General features: G+C 30.2%; 1 protein-coding gene across 1 annotated transcript in view; it reads left to right on the top strand.

Annotated features, from left to right (window-relative positions):
• LOC142224819 (uncharacterized) overlaps positions 1 to 12958 on the top strand; it is a 102278-nt gene extending 89320 nt beyond the window's left edge. Inside the window, exons 2-3 of the mRNA XM_075294603.1 lie at positions 12340 to 12842; positions 12914 to 12958. Coding sequence (XP_075150718.1) covers positions 12340 to 12842; positions 12914 to 12958 — 548 coding nt within the window. The remainder of the gene's footprint in view (positions 1 to 12339; positions 12843 to 12913) is intronic.
• Positions 12959 to 13909: the final 951 nt, after the last annotated feature.

Here is a 13909-nt window from a genome sequence, read left to right as displayed (position 1 = left end):
CATTATTCAACAGAAACATATATTTGTTGGCCATGTGGAGCAGTGGTTAGCATGTCCGCCTTGCATGCAAAGGGTCCTGGGTTCAATCCCTACTCCGACCGAACACCAATTTTTTTTTGTATTTATATTTTTATATTATTAAATTAAATTTTTACAATGAAACTTCGAAATGTGTGTTATTAAAGATTTACAATAAGAAAAGAATAGTGTTTGATGCAAAAATAACAATTTTTTAACAAAAAACTGTTTTTGGTATAAAAGCTTGAAATTTTGGAAGGAATTAAAAAACTCAAACAAAAGAAGAACGTGGAGTCGATTATAAACATACATAAATAATTTTATAATATACACTTAAATTTAGTTGGGCGTGAGCAGTTTTTTACTAGCATTTAACACCGTTTTAAATGCATTTAAAACAGTTTTCGAAACAACATACAAGCAGTTTCACAGAAATTGCTCCCTTTTGATTCTATATATTGATATATATATATATATATATATATATATATATATATATATATATATATATATATATATATATATATATATATATATATATATATATATATATATATATATATATATATAATACATCAGCTCATTAGCGTAGCTAGACAATTTTCCTAGGGGGGGCTATAGCCCCCCTAGCTAAAAATGTATAGACTGAACTTATAGATTCAATTATTGTTTTATTTCATTAAAAAAAAATAAAAAAATAGACATCAAAATAATATATAATAAAGCAACTAAATTTAGTTCCACACTTTTCCCAGCAAAAAAAATTGGGATTTGTTTTAAAGGCACAACTTTAAAAGCACTTCCAAAAATGTCCTCACAAGAAGTTAATTATATTAACTACACAGGAAGTTTTTTACTTCAGTTTTTTCATATTTTAATACGTAATTTTTATTTTCGTTTTTCAAATAGTTTAAAAAAAGAGTAAGAATAAATAAAATGGTAAAAATTATTCAAATTTTGCCACAAAAATGCTAAATCCATTATAGAAAAATAATTTTTGAAAATATTCAAACAAGCGTTAGAATGCAATAAAAATCATAAAAAAATATAAAGATTATTATAAATTAATGTTTCTTGAAGCTCGAGGTCTTTATAAATATTTATATAATTCTAACAAAAGGTCGACCAAAAATCAAATAAAAAACGAATAAATAAAAATTATTTATTTGAGAAAATATCACACAATTTTTTAATTCAGATTCAAAACTCTGAATTCGGATCACACCGTTAGAAGTGATGTAAATTTATTACAGCGGCTGTTGAAACGGTGGACATTCATTCTATGACGAGTTCCTATTACATCCATCGCTTCTGCAATACAAATAATGTTGAAGAAATTATTCAATTTTATAATTTTTTAAATTTTACCTTTCGTCTGGACTGAGAATCGAACCGGGAACCATGTAATTTGTAAGCCAACACACTACCACTGGGCTACGTAGCTGTTATAGTTACCAATAGACAATTATCGTTACAAGTTACATTTATATAGCATAGTTTGCCCACGAGCCGATGCAAACAAAACATTATTCAACAGAAACATATATTTGTTGGCCATGTGGAGCAGTGGTTAGCATGTCCGCCTTGCATGCAAAGGGTCCTGGGTTCAATCCCTACTCCGACCGAACACCAATTTTTTTTTGTATTTATATTTTTATATTATTAAATTAAATTTTTACAATGAAACTTCGAAATGTGTGTTATTAAAGATTTACAATAAGAAAAGAATAGTGTTTGATGCAAAAATAACAATTTTTTAACAAAAAACTGTTTTTGGTATAAAAGCTTGAAATTTTGTAAGGAATTAAAAAACTCAAACAAAAGAAGAACGTGGAGTCGATTATAAACATACATAAATAATTTTATAATATACACTTAAATTTAGTTGGGCGTGAGCAGTTTTTTACTAGCATTTAACACCGTTTTAAATGCATTTAAAACAGTTTTCGAAACAACATACAAGCAGTTTCACAGAAATTGCTCCCTTTTGATTCTATATATTGATATATATATATATATATATATATATATATATATATATATATATATATATATATATATATATATATATATATATATATATATATATATATATATATATATATATATATATATATATATATATATATATATATATAATACATCAGCTCATTAGCGTAGCTAGACAATTTTCCTAGGGGGGGCTATAGCCCCCCTAGCTAAAAATGTATAGACTGAACTTATAGATTCAATTATTGTTTTATTTCATTAAAAAAAATAAAAAAATAGACATCAAAATAATATATAATAAAGCAACTAAATTTAGTTCCACACTTTTCCCAGCAAAAAAAATTGGGATTTGTTTTAAAGGCACAACTTTAAAAGCACTTCCAAAAATGTCCTCACAAGAAGTTAATTATATTAACTACACAGGAAGTTTTTTACTTCAGTTTTTTCATATTTTAATACGTAATTTTTATTTTCGTTTTTCAAATAGTTTAAAAAAAGAGTAAGAATAAATAAAATTGTAAAAATTATTCAAATTTTGCCACAAAAATGCTAAATCCATTATAGAAAAATAATTTTTGAAAATATTCAAACAAGCGTTAGAATGCAATAAAAATCATAAAAAAATATAAAGATTATTATAAATTAATGTTTCTTGAAGCTCGAGGTCTTTATAAATATTTATATAATTCTAACAAAAGGTCGACCAAAAATCAAATAAAAAACGAATAAATAAAAATTATTTATTTGAGAAAATATCACACAATTTTTTAATTCAGATTCAAAACTCTGAATTCGGATCACACCGTTAGAAGTGATGTAAATTTATTACAGCGGCTGTTGAAACGGTGGACATTCATTCTATGACGAGTTCCTATTACATCCATCGCTTCTCCGCCAATTTTGCACCACTTCCGGACCCAAAAAGAAGATTTTCACTTCTTTTTTGGCTACGCTTTTTTGCAGCATTATTAAGATATTAATTTATGAAAGAACCAAATAAACACAAGTATTGGAGAAATGCTTATATTCAATACCCTTTCAAACATTTTTTCAAAGAATTAGATTAGAATTCAATTTGAGAAATTGTTGAGAAAATCGGGTTCTCAACAAAAAACAGACATTACCCTCAACAGTAGAATTCAACACCTTAGCAACAATTTCTCAACATATTAGCAACAACTTTTCAAACTAAATTTCAGTTTAATGCTTCAAACCTATTGGAAAATTTATTGAACACAAGCAATTTGCAAGGCCGTTTGAATTAATGTTGAAGATGGGATTCACTATCAAATTTATATGGCGGTACCTATGAAAAATGCTCATCCTCATTATATAAACAATTTATTATATAAACAATATAATAAAGGAGCTTTACAGCCTGTTTCTGTATGTCGAATGAGCTCTGTCGATCGACTAAAATGGAAACAAACAGCCGAATTTATAACCAAAAAACAGCTGTTTCTATGCATTTCAGTCGATCGATTGAACTCAACTAAACCATAAGTCCAATCACAGCTCTATTTCATAAATATCAGACTGCAAACATTGCCATCGGCAACTGCTACCACAACCCAAGTAATTCGATTGTGCATGAAAGTCTTTAGCGGAACTTTGTGCGGTTGTATATACTTGTTTAATTTTTATAAAAATGTAAAATCGTAAATAGGTTTTCAAATTCTGGGGGGGGCTAAATTTTTTCTGGGGGGGTCTAAGCCCCCTCCCCAAAGGCCTTCCTACGCTTATGCATCAGCTGCCATCCTCAAAAAGATATCAACGATCTTTTTTTTTTTGTAACACATCGAAATATTGCTCTAAGACCCCATAAAGTATATATATTCTGGGTCGTGGTGACATTCTGAGTCGATCTAAGCATGTCCGTCCGTCCGTCCGTCCGTCCGTCTGTTGAAATCACGCTAACTTCCGAACGAAACAAGCTATCGACTTGAAACTTGGCACAAGTAGTTGTTATCGATGTAGGTCGGATGGTATTGAAAATGGGCCATATCGGTCCACTTTTACGTATAGCCCCCATATAAAGGGACCCTCAGATTTGGCTTGTGGAGCCTCTAACAGAAGTATATTTCATCCGATCCGGCTGAAATTTGGTACATGGTGTTGGTATATGGTCTCTAACAACCATGCAAAAATTGGTCCACATCGGTCCATAATTATATATATATACACACAGATACGATACATGAGAATGTGGTTCATTTTTATTTTGTCTATTGGGATATTAAAAACTGAAAAAATGTGTCTTAAAGATTAAAGTAAAACTTTGAACGCGCAACTTACACGATATAAAGGACATATAATTAAGGACAAATAAAGGCATTTTAATTGAAAAAAGCACATTTTGCGTCAAAATTTGAACAATTATTAAATAAGATTGTTTTTTCGAATATACAATAATTTTCCGTCGGCACAATACTTTGGTGGCCAACCCAAACCTTTTTACTTGATATTTTCTCTTTAGAATGCACCATATACACCCAATATGCATGTTTCGTCTTAAATTTTGTAAAAAATGCAACCACTTTTCGAAAAAGTGGTACAATATTTGAATATTCAACGATCGATATCTTGAAAACTAAGCATTTTGGGCAAAATGCATACTTAACATTTTCTCTTTAAAATACAACATTTAATCCTAATATTCATGTTTAGTTTAAAATGCTGTAAAAAATGCAGGCAGTTTTCGAAAGTGCTAAAGTACTTAAATTTTCAACGATCGATATCTTGAAAAATAAGCATTTTGGGCAAAATGCGTACTTAACATTTTCTCTTTAAAATACACCATTTATTCCTAATATGCATGTTTAGTTTAAAATTTTGTAAAAAATGCAGTGATTTTTCGAAAGTGCTAAAATATTTATCTTGTAACAAAAAAATACAGTCATTTTTCGAAAGTGCTAAGATATTTAAATTTTCAACGATCGATATCTCGAAAACTAAGCATTTTGGGCAAAATGCGTACTTAACATTTTCTTTTTAGAATCTACCATATACCCAATGTGCATGTACTGTCTCATGTTATGTAAAAAATGCAGCCATTCTTCGAAAGTGCTAACATATATGAATTTTCAACGATCGGTATCTCGAAAACTAAGCAGTTTTAGCAAAATTTGTACTTAATATTTTCTGTTTAGAATACACCATTTATTGTTAATATGCATGTTTTGTCCTAAGTTTTGTAAAAAATGCAACAATTTTTCGAAAAAGTGGTAAAATATTTGAATTTTCAACGATCGATATCTTGAAAACTAAGCATTTTGGGCAAAATGCATACTTAACATTTTCTCTTTAAAATACAACATTTAATCCTAATATCCATGTTTAGTTTAAAATGCTGTAAAAAATGCAGGCAGTTTTCGAAAGTGCTAAAGTACTTAAATTTTCAACGATCGATATCTTGAAAAATAAGCATTTTGGGCAAAATGCGTACTTAACATTTTCTCTTTAAAATACACAATTTATTCCTAATATGCATGTTTAGTTTAAAATTTTGTAAAAAATGCAGTGATTTTTCGAAAGTGCTAAAATATTTATCTTGTAACAAAAAAATACAGTCATTTCTCGAAAGTGCCAAGATATTTAAATTTTCAACGATCGATATCTCGAAAACTAAGCATTTTGGGCAAAATGCGTACTTAACATTTTCTCTTTAGAATTCACCATATATACCCAATGTGCATGTATTGTCTCATGTTATGTAAAAAAATGCAGCCATTCTTCGAAAGTGCTAAAATATTTGAATTTTCATCAATCGGTATCTCGAAAACTAAGCAGTTTTAGCAAAATATGTACTTAATATTTTCTGTTTAGAATGCACCATTTATTCTTAGTATGCATGTTTTGTCGTAAATTTTGTTAAAAAAGATGCAGCCATTTTTCCACAAAATGGTAAAATATTTGAATTTTCAACGATCGATATCTCGAAAACTAAGCATTTTGGGCAAAATGCGTACTCAACATTTTCTCTTTAGAATGCACCATATATACCCAATATGCATTTATTGTCTCAAATTTTGTAAAAAAAAAATGCAGCCATTCTTCGAAAGTGCTAAAATATTTGAATTTTCAACGATCGGTATCTCGAAAACTAAGCAGTTTTAGCAAAATTTTTACTTAATATTTTCTGTTTAGAATACACCATTTATTGTTAATATGCATGTTTTGTCCTAAATTTTGTAAAAAATGCAACCATTTTTCGAAAAAGTGGTAAAATATTTGAATTTTCAACGATCGGTATCTCGAAAACTAAGAATTTTGGGCAAAATGCGTACTTAACATTTTCTCTTTAAAATACACCATTTATTCCAAATATGCATGTTTAGTTTAAAATTTTGGAAAAAATAAGTCATTTTTCGAAACATCGGTAAAATATATGATTTTCAACGATCGATATCTCGAAAACTAATCATTTTTAGCAAAATTTTTACTTAATATTTTCTCTTTAGAATGCAACACTTATTCCCAATATGAATGTTTCGTCTTAAATTTTGTAAAAAATGCAACCATTTTTCGACAAAGTGGTAAAATATTTGAATTTTCAACGATCGATATCTCGAAAACCAAGCATTTTTAGCAAAATTTTTACTTAATATTTTCTCTTTAGAATGCAAAAGTTATTCCCAATATGAACGTTTCGTCTTAAATTTTGTAAAAAATGCAACCATTTCCCGAAAAAGTGCTACAATATTTAAATTTTGAACGATCGATATCTCGAAAACTAAGCATTTTTGCTAAAATTTTTACTTAATATTTTCTCTTTAGAATATATACCCAATATGCATGTTTTGTCCTAAATTTTGTAAAAAAATAATGCAGTCATTTTTCGAAAGTGCCAAGATATTTAAATTTTCAACGATCTATATCTCGAAAACTAAGCATTTTGGGCAAAATGCGTACTTAACATTTTCTGTTTAGAATTCACCATATATACCCAATGTGCCGTATTATCTCATGTTATGTAAAAAAATGCAGCCATTCTTCGAAAATGCTAAAATATTTGAATTTTCATCGATCGGAATCTCGAGTTTTAGCAACATTTTTCTTAATATTTGCTGTTTAGAATACACCATTTATCCTTAATATGCATGTTTTGTCCTAAATTTTGTAAAAAATGCAGCCATTTTTCAAAAAAAAATTAAAATATTTGAATTTTCAACGATAGATACCTCGAAATCTAAAATTTTTGCTTAACATTTTCTCTTTAAAATACACTATACCCAATATTTTTCAATTTTGTAAACAATTTGTGGAAAATTCCCGTGATTTTTTCGAAGTTAAAGACCGGTGTTGAGTTCACATTATCATAAAATATCAATTTTACTTTTCTTTAAAGCTCACATTAAAGAAAATAAATTTTTTCGGTTTTGCCCATCATGCTATTGTAAAATTCGCCCAAAAAGATTTAAAATTTCATGCGCCGTTAATTTTATAAGTTTTTCATTAAGAAATGTGGGGCCAATTGCTACCATTAAAAATTGTTTTATCGATCACATTATAGTGTGTCTAATATCTCAAAAAGTTGAACACGGGCATTATCCGTGTTCCGATAAACTTATAATCTGAACGACGTATTGCAGATTTATTATATATATATATATATATATATATATATATATATATATATATATATATATATATATATATATATATATATATATATATATATATATATATATATATATATATATATATATATATATATATATATATATATATATATATATATATATATATATATATATATATATATATATATATATATATATATATATATATATATATATATATAATGGGTGATTTGTTAAGAGCTTGATAACTTTTTTTTTTAAAAAAAAGCATAAAATTTGCAAAATCTCATCGGTTCTTTATTTGAAACGTTAGATTGGTCCATGACATTTACTTTTTGAAGATAATTTCATTTAAATGTTGACCGCGGCTGCGTCTTAGGTGGTCCATTCGGAAAGTCCAATTTTGGGCAACTTTTTCGAGCATTTCGGCCGGAATAGCCCGAATTTCTTCGGAAATGTTGTCTTCCAAAGCTGGAATAGTTGCTGGCTTATTTCTGTAGACTTTAGACTTGACGTAGCCCCACAAAAAATAGTCTAAAGGCGTCAAATCGCATGATCTTGGTGGCCAACTTACCGGTCCATTTCTTGAGATGAATTGTTCTCCGAAGTTTTCCCTCAAAATGGCCATAGAATCGCGAGCTGTGTGGCATGTAGCGCCATCTTGTTGAAACCACATGTCAACCAAGTTCAGTTCTTCCATTTTTGGCAACAAAAAGTTTGTTAGCATCGAACGATAGCGATCGCCATTCACCGTAACGTTGCGTCCAACAGCATCTTTGAAAAAATACGGTCCAATGATTCCACCAGCGTACAAACCACACCAAACAGTGCATTTTTCGGGATGCATGGGCAGTTCTTGAACGGCTTCTGGTTGCTCTTCACTCCAAATGCGGCAATTTTGCTTATTTACGTAGCCATTCAACCAGAAATGAGCCTCATCGCTGAACAAAATTTGTCGATAAAAAAGCGGATTTTCTGCCAACTTTTCTAGGGCCCATTCACTGAAGATTCGACGTTGTGGCTCGTTAGTAAGTCGCATACTGAGCATCTTTCTCTTTGACACCATGTCTGAAATCCCACGTGATCTGTCAAATACTAATGCATGAAAATCCTAACCTCAAAAGAATCACCCTTTATATATATATATATATATATATATATATATATATATATATATATATATATATATATATATATATATATATATATATATATTGAGCCTAAACGCATATGAAAGAAGTGTATTGAAATTCCATCCGTGACTACGAAGGTGAAACAAAAGAAATTGTTTTTTCACAGATTCTATTTTATCCGAATTAATGTTGTATGCCGGATCCCAAATAACAGATCCATATTCAAGATTACTCCGAACAAGGGATATATATATATATATATATATATATATATATATATATATATATATATATATATATATATATATATATATATATATATATATATATATATATATATATAGGGAGCCACCGTGGTGCAATGGTTAGCATGCCCGCCTTGCATACACAAGGTCGTGGGTTCGATTCCTGCTTCGACCAAACACCCAAAAAAGTTTTTCAGCGGTGGATTATCCCACCTCAGTAATGCTGGTGACATTTCTGAGGGTTTCAAAGCTTCTCTAAGTGGTTTCACTGCATGTGGAACTCCGTTCGGACTCGGCTATAAAAAGGAGGTCCCTTGTCATTGAGCTTAACATGGAATCGGGCAGCACTCAGTGATAACAGAGAAGTTCACCAATGTGGTATCACAATGGACTGAATAGTCTAAGTGAGCCTGATACATCGGGCTGCCACCTAACCTAACCTAACCTATATATATATATATATATATATATATATATATATATATATATATATATATATATATATATATATATATATATATATATATATATATATATATATATATATATATATATATATATATATATATATATATATATATATATATATATATATATATATATATATATATATATATATATATATATATATATATATATATATATATATATATATATATATATATATATATATATATATATATATATATATATATATATATATATATATATATATATATATATATAAGTAGAAGTAACATTCTAGCTATACGTGTCAAAGTTGGTTGAAATCGGTTCAGATTCAGATATAGCTCCCATATATATCTCTCGCCTGATTTGCACTCATTTGACCATAGAGGCTAAAGTTTTACTCCGATTTACTTGAAATTTTGCACAGGGAGTAGAAGTCACATTCTAGCTATACGTGTCAATATTGGTTGAAATCGGTTCAGTTTCAGATATAGCTCCAATATATATCTTTTGCCCGATTTGCACTCATTTGACCACAGAGGCTAAAGTTTCACACCGATTTACTTGAAATTTTGCACAGGGAGTAAAAATAACATTCTAGTTATACGTGTCAAAGTTGGTTGAAATCATTCCAGATTCAAATATAGCTCCCATATATATCTCGCCCGATTTGCACTCATTTCACCACAGAGGCTAAAGTTTCACACCGGTTTACTTGAAATTTTGCACAGGGAGTGGAAGTAACATTCTAGCTATACGTGTCAAAGTTGGTTGAAATGGGTTCAGATTCAGATATAGCTCACATATATATCTTTTGCCCGATTTGTACTCATTTGACCATAGAGGCTGAAGTTTCACACCGATTTACTTGAAATTTTGCACAGGGAGTAGAAGTTACATTCTAGCTATACGTGTCGAAGTTGGTTGAAATCGGTTCAGATTCAGATATAGCTCACATATATATCTTTCGCCCGATTTGCACTCATTTGACCATAGAGGCTAAAGTTATACTCCGATTCACTTGAAATTTTGCACAATGAGTAAAACTGACATTCTAGCTACACATACCAATGTTGATTGAAATCTCTTCAGATTCAGATATAGCTCCCATACATATAGTTCGCCCGATTTACAATCAGTTGACCCCATAGGCCAAAGTTTTACTCCGATTTACGTTAAATTTTGCACAGGGAGTCGAAGTGCCATTCTAGTAATACATGGAGAAATTGGTTGAAATCTGTTCAGGTTCAGATATAGCTCCCATATATACATTTCGCCGGATTTACACTCATAACTACAGCGGCCACAGTTTTACTCCAATTTACTTGAAATTTTGCACAAAATGTAAAACTGACATTCTAGCTATATATGCCAATGTTGGTTGAAATCGGTTCAAATACAGATATAGCTCCTATATATCTCTTTCGCCCGATTTACACTCTTGTGACAACAATGCCCAAAAATTTACTCCGATTTACTTGAAATTTTGCACAAGGAGTAAAACTGACATTCTAGCTATACATGCCAATGTTGGTTGAAATCGGTTCAGATACAGCTCCCATATATATATCTTTCCCCCTATTTAGACTCATATGACCAAAATTTTACCCCTATTTACGTTAAATTTTGCACAGGGAAGCGAAGTATCATTCTAGTTATACATGGAGAAGTTGGTTAAAATCGGTTCAGGTTCAAATATAGCTCCCATATATATCTTTTGCCCAATTTGCACTCAGTTGAGCATAGAGGCTAAAGTTTCACTCCTATTTACTTGACATTTTGCACAGGGAGTAAAAGTTACATTCTAGCTATACGTGTCAATGTTGGTTGAAATCCATTCAGATTCAGATATAGCTCCCAAATAATTTTTTCTCCCGATGTACACACATACGAACACAGAGGCAAAAGTTTTTCTCCGATTTACGTGAAATTTTGCACAAGGAGTAAAAGTGACATTCTAGCTATACATGCCAATGTTGGTTGAAATCGGTTCAGACACAGATATAGCTCCCATATATATCTTTGACCGATTTAGACTCATTGACCACAGATGCCAATGTTTTACTCAGATTTTCGTGAAATTTTGCACAGGGGATAGAAGTGGCATTCAGGTATGCATGGGAAAGTTGGTTGAAATCGGTTCAAATGTAGATGTAGCGCCCATATTAGTCTCATATGACCAGGTAGGCGTAAGTTTCACTTGGATATACTTGAAATTTTGTAGAGAATGTAGTCGTATGACACACATACGAAATGTTGACAATGATCCATGTTTGACGTAGCCTCCATTTACAATTCACAATTTTGCTTTATAAAGGCCGGAATGCACCCATAGGGGAATTTTCGCTACCCATGTATTGAATAGATACTTTACATTACAATAATTTCCATGAGGTATATTTATCAATTATTTACATTCTTCTCCAAAATTATATTATTGACACACGTGCGAAATATCCGCTAGAGGTGCATTCCGATCGTAAGCAGCAATATATTAAAATTTGCGTTGTCGAACCAAACTTTATTGCATAGAAGTGGTTTGTTTACATTGATTGATTTAGTGACATTGGGAATATCAGAGACGATAACTATTAAGAGAAGAAACGGCGCCAATGGTGCAATCGTATTGTTAAAACGTGGCAACATCTTTTTGAAAACAAAAAATGAAAAAATAGGAAAATTAATAGAAATCATTTACAAATAAATATAAAAAGACCAAAAACCACTTTAAATATGATAGGGCTGTTGATTCCAATAAAAACCTCAAAGCGAATAGTTTACATTCTTTTCGGTATGTAATCCACTCTAAAAGTGAGAGGATTTACGTACACTTGTACGTTGTTTATTAACATATCTGAAATGTAGTTTAAATATGACGCGCAATTTGACAGTTGTTTGTTATTTTTAAACCAATTTTTTCAGATTCTAAAAACTTCATTGACTATTTGATGGCGTTCAATGTATTTATGGAGCTGCATGATACCAGAAGGAGCTTTAATTTAGAATTGTTACTAACTCATAAAGCTAACGCCAACATATCAATCCATGTTGATTGCAACTGCACCAATGCTGTCCCATTATTGTCAAGAGCATCTGATGCATCACTTTTCAATAAAACATATAATTGGGTTGTGTGGGATAAAAACAATGCTTGTTTAAATAATCTTCTTTCATCAAAATTTAAATACTTCGGACCTAATGCCCAGTTGCTTGTTGTGGCTATGGAAAACTCCACGTACAGAGTATTCGACTGTCATTCCAAAGGAAGACATTTGGGCGCGCCTGTAGAAATTTCTGAAATAGTAACATTCAATGATAAACGACAAGCAGCTATTCTTTCTGAATCAATTACTAAAATGATGTACATGCGTAGTATTTACTACAGAGGAAATTTTAACGGATTAATTCTAAGAGGCGCAGCAGTGGTAAGTACGAATGTAACGGTAGCTATACCATGGTATTTATTAGAATGATATGACATATAATATTTGTTTAGATGTGTGTGCGTGACACAATTGAGTCTCGCGTGAATTGTGAATAAAACCAACTCTCATGGATGTGCGTTAATGGGACTAAATGGAATATGCCGTGCGTGATCGTGAGAGAAAACTTAAACTTTGCTTTGGACGCTTATATATATATATATATATATATATATATATATATATATATATATATATATATATATATATATATATATATATATATATATATATATATATATATATATATATATATATATATATATATATATATATATATATATATATATATATATACGAATCGAATAGTTTGGGGACACAAAAAATTTTAACTTTTAAAACCAAAACTTAATTTAAAACTATTATAAAAATCATTTAAATTAAGTTGCACAAATTTTCTTCAGCTATTTCCTTCCCAAAAACCATTTTATTGTACAACGCTTTGTTTGAGGCCAAATCAGTTATGTACCGTTTAGTTTGAAGACATGTCCTGAAATTGATCAATATATAAACCACTGAGCAGGGTTGCCCACTTCTTTTTAATTGATGGCCATGCGCTCTCTTCACACATACCATGACAAAAATATTACGCGGCATTTTGCTCTCACACACGGGTATGTTATGTTAGAGTACGAAACTGGTTTTTTATAATACATGTACCAAATTAAGTGTGCATTTTCAAAATATTCTTTAGTCTCGCTTGACCAGCCAATCGAAGAGGTCGCCTTTTCGGATGGTGGTTAGCAAATAAGAATAATGACGAAATTCATATTGGTTTCGTATATTACACTACATAGAACAAAATCCAAAGCGCGTTGTGAATGGGACTAAAATAAATACGTCGTGTTTGAGGGTAATTTAAATAAAATTCCAAAGATACGTGTCATAAATTTAAAATAAACGTCTTTAGCGCAACTACTATATACTTTCTTTAATTAAAACTCCCTAACTTTAAAGAAATTTGTCCATGTTGTTGTAATGTTAACGTAAATTGCATATTCTAAATTTAG

Source organism: Haematobia irritans, chromosome 2 (genome assembly GCF_050003625.1).
Source record: "Haematobia irritans isolate KBUSLIRL chromosome 2, ASM5000362v1, whole genome shotgun sequence".
NCBI classification, from domain to species: domain Eukaryota; kingdom Metazoa; phylum Arthropoda; class Insecta; order Diptera; family Muscidae; genus Haematobia; species Haematobia irritans.
This window is presented reverse-complemented; position numbering and strand designations above follow the sequence as displayed.